General features: G+C 38.5%; 1 protein-coding gene across 1 annotated transcript; it reads left to right on the top strand.

Moving 5' to 3' along the window:
- Nucleotides 1–2,050: 2,050 nt before the first annotated feature.
- Nucleotides 2,051–5,349, top strand: LOC109110253 (C2 calcium-dependent domain-containing protein 4C). The gene is made up of 2 exons (XM_019123305.2): nucleotides 2,051–2,250; nucleotides 3,975–5,349. The coding sequence occupies exon 2, from the start codon at nucleotides 4,007–4,009 to the stop codon at nucleotides 5,270–5,272; it is 1,266 nt and encodes a 421-aa protein (XP_018978850.2). The 5' UTR covers nucleotides 2,051–2,250; nucleotides 3,975–4,006; the 3' UTR covers nucleotides 5,273–5,349.
- Nucleotides 5,350–6,699: the final 1,350 nt, after the last annotated feature.

The raw sequence follows: 6,699 nt of genomic DNA, 5'->3' as shown, positions 1-6,699 counted from the left end.
TGTTGGTGGTTTGATAAAAGCGCTAAATCCTAATGGAATAGGCCCCAAAACACACTACAGGAAACCATTTTTAATGGTTAAAAGTTGATGGTTTGTAATGGAAACCATTATAATTTCTGTGATGGTTTCTATTGTCTTTTCCAGCAGGGTTTCAATACAGTGACACAGGGTAATACCACTTTACAAGATTCTATACTTTGAATTTTATGAACAATTACTTTTGGTTCAATTTTCTGCACATAATTATCAATATATACCACATTTAGCACTCACAAATCAGTCACATTTACTCACCCTTATGTTCTAAACGCGTGGGCCTACTACCGTCGAAGAATGTATAGGTGGCCTTTTTTTTCTTCGATGCAGTTATGCTATTTAAGCCTAAAAATGACACAAAACACCATAAAAGTGTCGTAAACGTCATCTATGTGACAATGACTCCAAGTCTTTGGAAGTAAAAGGATAGTTTTGTGAGAAACGCCTGTTAAAATTAAGCCGTTAACTGTTGCGACCGAGTCACTGAATCAGTAAGTTGAACTAGAGAATCGGATCCTTCTGATTCCTGAATGAATCATTTCGATTTATGGAATGATTTATTTACAAGTCGGAAATCGTTACTTTTCTCAAATTGCCAAGGAGAGCTCACACACAAATATCGTATGGCATCCCATATGGACTGATTTAATTATATTTGTAGTTCTTCGGCATTATTTTTGAAGCTTAAAGCTCCAAGATTTTTTTTTCTTTTCATTGCGTTATGGAACAAAGGTCATACCGGTTTGGAGTGACTTGAGTAAGAAATGACAATTTTTATTTTCGTTTGAGAGTACATGTCCATACCTCAATGTCTTCTTCTATTCCTGGAGACCCGGCATCACCCCAGGGTTTCTTTGTCCTCGGGTCACTATTTGGAACCTGTTCTATTTCTACTCCTGTACAAATCTATTTGTTGCCATAGATATGGCAAGGTCTCCAGGGAAACCAATGGTCAGATCGCAGCAGAAGAAAGGCAAGTGATTTAAATTAAATTAAATTAAGTCAAGTGCTTTTGTGCTCTACTGACTTCACTTTTTCGGAACAGTCAATTTTAGCAATGACTGAGCAACTAACAAGCGATGATGGAGTACTTATTTTGTGCATCCTCTTCTGTGAGTACAGATTCAATCAACTTCAGCCTTTATACTGTCTGATTGAAGGCTAAAGCCTGTTGCTATGGCTAAAGCTAGTTATATGAGCAAATTACTACAGCAACGGACAATAATAATAAATTAATTAATCATGAGCAATTGAACGATCTGTTTTCGTTTCTTCTATAAATGATGAGAACACTTCAAATTTAAAAAAGAATAAATGGAATACATTTCAAAATGTATAATCTAGAATTCTTTTTTTTTAAATTGGCAACGGCTATTCATAAAAATATAACCTACGAAACATACGCAAAGTATGGAGGGGGATATTTTATTAATTATTAATTGTTAGCTATCAATGACTACAACTCACAAAGTGTATCTTTTAACTACATCATATGAACAACCAGAAACACTGAGAAGTAATGACCCTTGAGTCAACTTGTGTTTTTGATTCACTAAAAATAACCGAGTCATTCGTTCGGAAATGTTTTTGATTCGCCATAAAGAATCAAACTTGACCGGGAACTTTTAGTTAATACAGTTATTAGTTGTGTCGCTGAAGACCAACAGGATATTGATTTAAAACGCTTTGGAAACGTGCACATTAAAGGGAACAGACGCACACATATAAAATCATTCCGTTCCGGTGTTTTTAACGGAGAAGGTTCTAAATGAAGAGATGGTACTCCGTTCCTAGCTTTCGTAAACCGTGACTTGACTTTCTTTTCAGGTATTGCAAAAGGCATATATCCTCGTTAACAATATTTTAATATATCAAACAGGCACTCTGTGTGTGTGTGTGTGTGTGTGTGTGTGTGTGTGTGTGTGTGTGTGTGTGTGTGTATGTGAATATCAAATTTAGGTCTTTTTTGTTTATAGTTCTTTTTTTCAAGGAGTCTATGTGTGTATTTTCGGAAGAGCATCGTTTCCTCTGATTGGCTCGGTCGGGCGCGCGCGTCTGCAGGAGGACTATATAAGCGCAACAGGCGACCTGGCTGCAGATCTGAACCTCTCTCTCTCTCGGTCTGGGGGAAAAAAGGACAGCACACACTAATGAACACTGAAGTGCCTGTGTGAGGAGGATTCGCAGAGAAGAGGAAAATCCTTTGCAAATCTAGTGAGTAAATTACTCTTAAAGCGACAGGTTTAAAAGTTTACTTTTCTTGGACTTCATTGTGATGAGGATCTGTTCAGATATTGTAAGCTATAGCAGACGGTGAATATTAATGAGAAATGACTGATTTATTTCAGATTTCAAAGAAGACACACAGCAGACATTTAGGAAAAGGTTTCACATTGAAACTGTTGTCATAAGATGTTGTCTTTGTTTTGTTTTCCAGTAAACCTAATGTCCGAATACACATTTAACATGCAGTCCCTGTCCTTTTTTGTGTGTGTGGGCTCAGAACAAGCACATTTGAAACTGTTACAACTTCATATGGTTACCCCCCCCCCCCCTTTTTTTTTCTTTTTTCTTTTTTGAAGATGAAAAGCTGTTGTGGATGTTACATATTAAATGTAAAAAAAAAAAAAAAATCTGATTCAGAATGTGTCACTTTTATATGCAAACAGCACTGACAACAGTGTACATTGTAACGGATTCTGTTAAGAAATGGCTGGTTTACTTTTAATAAGTGTCAGTTGTCAGAGAAGTTCTATGCAAGCTGTTGCCATTCATGTGAATTTAGTCTCAGTTTGGATATTATGCAGTAAATAATAATAATTAATAATAATAATTTAGTCACTTATGTGTTAATCTTAACAGTTTATCTTAATCAAACATTTTTGGTGAGACTAATTTAGTTGTTTTTTTTATATTCTGGTCTGGAGTACCCCAGACTGCATATTTTGGATATCTCTCTTATCTGAAGTACCCAGTGAAGATCTTTTCAGAGCCAATATTAATAAGCTGATGATATTAATCAGGTGTGTTACGTAAGGACAAAATGTCAAGAGATTGGATAATCTAGGACCAGAACCGAGAGAAAAAAAAAAAAAAAAATTCCTGAAGATCTGTATGATGCCAGAGAAAAAAGTTGTCTTTGTCTTTCTCTGCAGTCATAAAGTTTTTCAAATATCATATGATTTGTTGACGTACACTTTTTATTGCATTAGTTTTGCATAGTTAGCTTTAAATGCAATTAAGTTCAAAGTTTCCTAATCCATAAATAATTTTATACAAAAAGTACATATGAATTGACTTATTGAAAACTGATTTCTACCATTGTAAAAGAAATGCCATCTCATACCAAGTCTATAAACTGTACATGAACTTCGTGTGCCAGCATGTAGTTTTATTGAAGTCTAGAATGATTTGCACATATGCAAATCAAGGGGATTTGTCCCTAGTGTTAAGACTTAAACCTCCTCCCACCTCACAAAAAAAAAAAAAAAGGTTGGAAAGTCTTAATCTGTTTTCACCTTGCGGAAAATAGATGCTCGGAAACAGAATGTTCGTATTTGCCTGAAGAGATAACCATAGCAACAGTGCGTTGCTGAAGCACTTTTCGTTAGGATCATTATTAGACAGAAAGAACAGACAACTTTTTGACAAAACGTTTGATTATTCATTTACTTGCCAGTTATATAGCATTAAAAGGTTAGTGTATTGTTAGAGTAAAATGTTTAAATACAATTTGGATTACATAAAATTAATTTCACAAGATTAATTTGCATTCCTCAAAGTCCACCTCTGAAAGTTACTGCACAATTCACCCAACAACTTTACATATGTGTGACAATTGTTCATGATCTAACGGTACATTGTTGTTGCAATGATCAACTGTAAGTTATTAATAGCTTGGGGCTCATTGTTGAATGTTCTGTTGCTTGTGGTTACAGGCATCACGCAGCGGGTTCAGCCAAGAGGGATCATGTGGGTTCTGGAGAAGATCCGGGACTCTGTCGAAACAAATGTGCTCCGCCAAGGAGAAGCGGGTGACAAAGGGAAGGCACCTGTCTATAGCAACGTCCTCACACCTGATAAGATTCCAGATTTCTTTATCCCCCCAAAGCTTGTAAGCTGCCCACCGGAGACTGAAGCTTCTGACGTCAAGTCCAAAGATAGTCTGAGACCCTCGACCTCAGAGCAAACCATCAGCAACAAGAAGATCAGCAGTCCTCGTAGCCCACGATTAGTCAGCAAGTTGGCAGGAGACACCAAGAACCTGCTAAGGGCGGCTAACCGCCACATCATTCAGATTGAGAGCGCGGATGACGTCGTAGCAGGCGACACCAACGCCGACCCTCAATCTCAGACTGCCATGTCACTTCCTTACATTCCAAAGACTCAGACTTCTTATGGTTTTGCCACGTTGATGGAGAGTCCTCACACCCGTCGAAAAGAGTCCCTGTTCCACTGCGACCACACCAGTCCAGTTACGTCACCCAATACCCAACGCAAGTCCCAAGGCAAGAGCAGCAACGAGGGAAACCATCTCAACCCTCCGGACTTCAGCACCTCTCACATAAACCCCTACCGATACTTCAGCGGTGGCGAGAGCGACACTTGCTCTTCGGCAGAGTCGTCCCCGTTCAGTTCGCCACTGCTCTCTCGTTCCGCCTCTTTACTGAAGATCTTTACCCATGAGACACAGGCCAGGGTTGCTAAAGGCAAGCGGACATTTGCCAGGCATAGTTCCTTATCTACGGACGAGTGCAGCTCGGCGGAGCCCAGTCCTAATGTTCCTAGAAGGAGCCACTGTCCCTCCTTGCAAGGTGGTGGAGCTCTGGACCATCTTCATGGTTCGGACCGTCAATACAAGGAGCACACCATCAACATGCACAAAGGAGGCACTGTCCGACTTTGTGCAGACTATGACGCGGGTACGGCCCGTCTGCGAATCCGCATTATGGCAGCCGAGGACCTGTATGATCCCATGTTTGATATTAAGAGCATCAACTGTTGTGTGTCGCTCTACCTCAATCCAGGCAAGTTGCAGAAGCAGAGGAGCACGATAATCAAGAACAGCCGCAATCCCATCTTCAACGAGGACTTCTTTTTTGATTCGGTGACTTCGGCTCAGGTTAAGAACCTAGCTTTGAAGATCAAGGTTGTGAATAAGGGTACTAGCTTGAAAAGAGACATGCTGTTAGGTGAACGGGAGGTCCCTTTGTGCAAGCTCTTGTCTGGATTTTAGGCCTTCAGAATAGGACACTGTTTTCAAAGGTGGAATAAGGTCTTCTGTACTAGATATTTTCTTCATTGTCTTTCATGTAGCTTAGTATTTATTTTTTTGATTGTCTTTAATTTTGTTTGATGTGGTTGTTGATTTGTTTATGACAAATTCTTTTTGTATGTTGCCTTCCGTATTTTGGTTGTTCTACGCATTTAGCCTAAGACCAAGCATTTACCTTTTTGATTGTAAAGACTTCTTTCTAGAGCCACAGTCCTTTGAAGCTTTACAATGGCCCTCTGTGCTAATGTTAGCTTTGATCCTGGATGCATCTGCTGGCTAATTTGGAGGACAAATAACCAGAGTGTGCAATGTTGCGTCACACTGCATGTGTCGGCGTCAGACTTTGGTGTAAACTTGTAAATGCGATGACGTATTCTTGCAAATGTGCAGAATGTCATTTGGTGAAACCCAGAAGCCTTATTAAAGAGTGATTTTTGCATGTTTAGATTTGCTCAGATTGGATCATTTTTGGACTGGGCATCGTTGTCTGTATCTATTTTTTGGATATCATATAAAATGAGTGTTCTGGCTTGGACGCTTTGTCAAAAGCCTTTTATGAAACAGGGTCCATATCAAATACTTTCTTTGAAAGTCTTTCCAGATTCCATGCACACTACTTACCCAGAGGAAAGTACCAAGTAAACTATCTACTCACATTCGCAGATCTAAATTCCAATCCGCTAGCCAAAAATGTATTGGTAAAATTCAGAAAAATCATATGGAAAGGAAAAATGTGCTGCATGTGTCATTATGCAAATTGTTGGTCTGATGTACAATTTGCTTTTTCAACAGACAGAAACCATGTGAATAAAAAAAGTGGTTGAAAGTGGACACGAACGTGATCATGAATGGATGGATGCATGGATCTGTCCTTTCTGGCTAGAGATATTGGTAATTTTCTGATAACACAAGACAAAATAGCTATTAAATTATTGGAAAGAGTATCTAGCCTCCTTTGATTCGTATTAAATTGTATAAATTTAGTAAGCGTTTATTTCCTTTCTGGCTCCGCTTTGTAGATAAAGAGCAGAAAAGGCATTTTTGAGGTAATGAGGCAGCAAGTGCTCATTAAAATGCTAAAAAAAAACATCAAAAATGGCCCCATTGAAACTAACTAATGGTTTCAAAGGCAATGCAGGGAATGGACAAGAACATTTTTATATTTATGATCTGTGGATTGTGCAGTAATTATATGAGTGCAAAAAGCATATGAAGCTTTTCATTCATATTCAAGTATTTCATTAAGTCTTTAATTTCCTAAACCACTCGAATGCTGGAGTCTTTCTGTTTAAAAAAAAAAAAAGTGACGTGACATACAGCCAAGTATGGTGACATATACTCAGAATTCGTGCTTTGCATTTAACCCATCCAAAGTGCACACACACAGC

Source organism: Cyprinus carpio, chromosome B22 (assembly GCF_018340385.1).
Source record: "Cyprinus carpio isolate SPL01 chromosome B22, ASM1834038v1, whole genome shotgun sequence".
Classification (NCBI taxonomy): domain Eukaryota; kingdom Metazoa; phylum Chordata; class Actinopteri; order Cypriniformes; family Cyprinidae; genus Cyprinus; species Cyprinus carpio.
Note: the sequence above shows the minus strand (reverse complement) of the source record. Positions and strands in the feature narration are given on the sequence as shown.

Bases quoted from the DNA above. Each gene is read 5' to 3' on its own strand.
- LOC109110253 (XM_019123305.2), top strand. From the start codon at position 4,007: ATGTGGGTTCTGGAGAAGATCCGGGACTCTGTCGAAACAAATGTGCTC.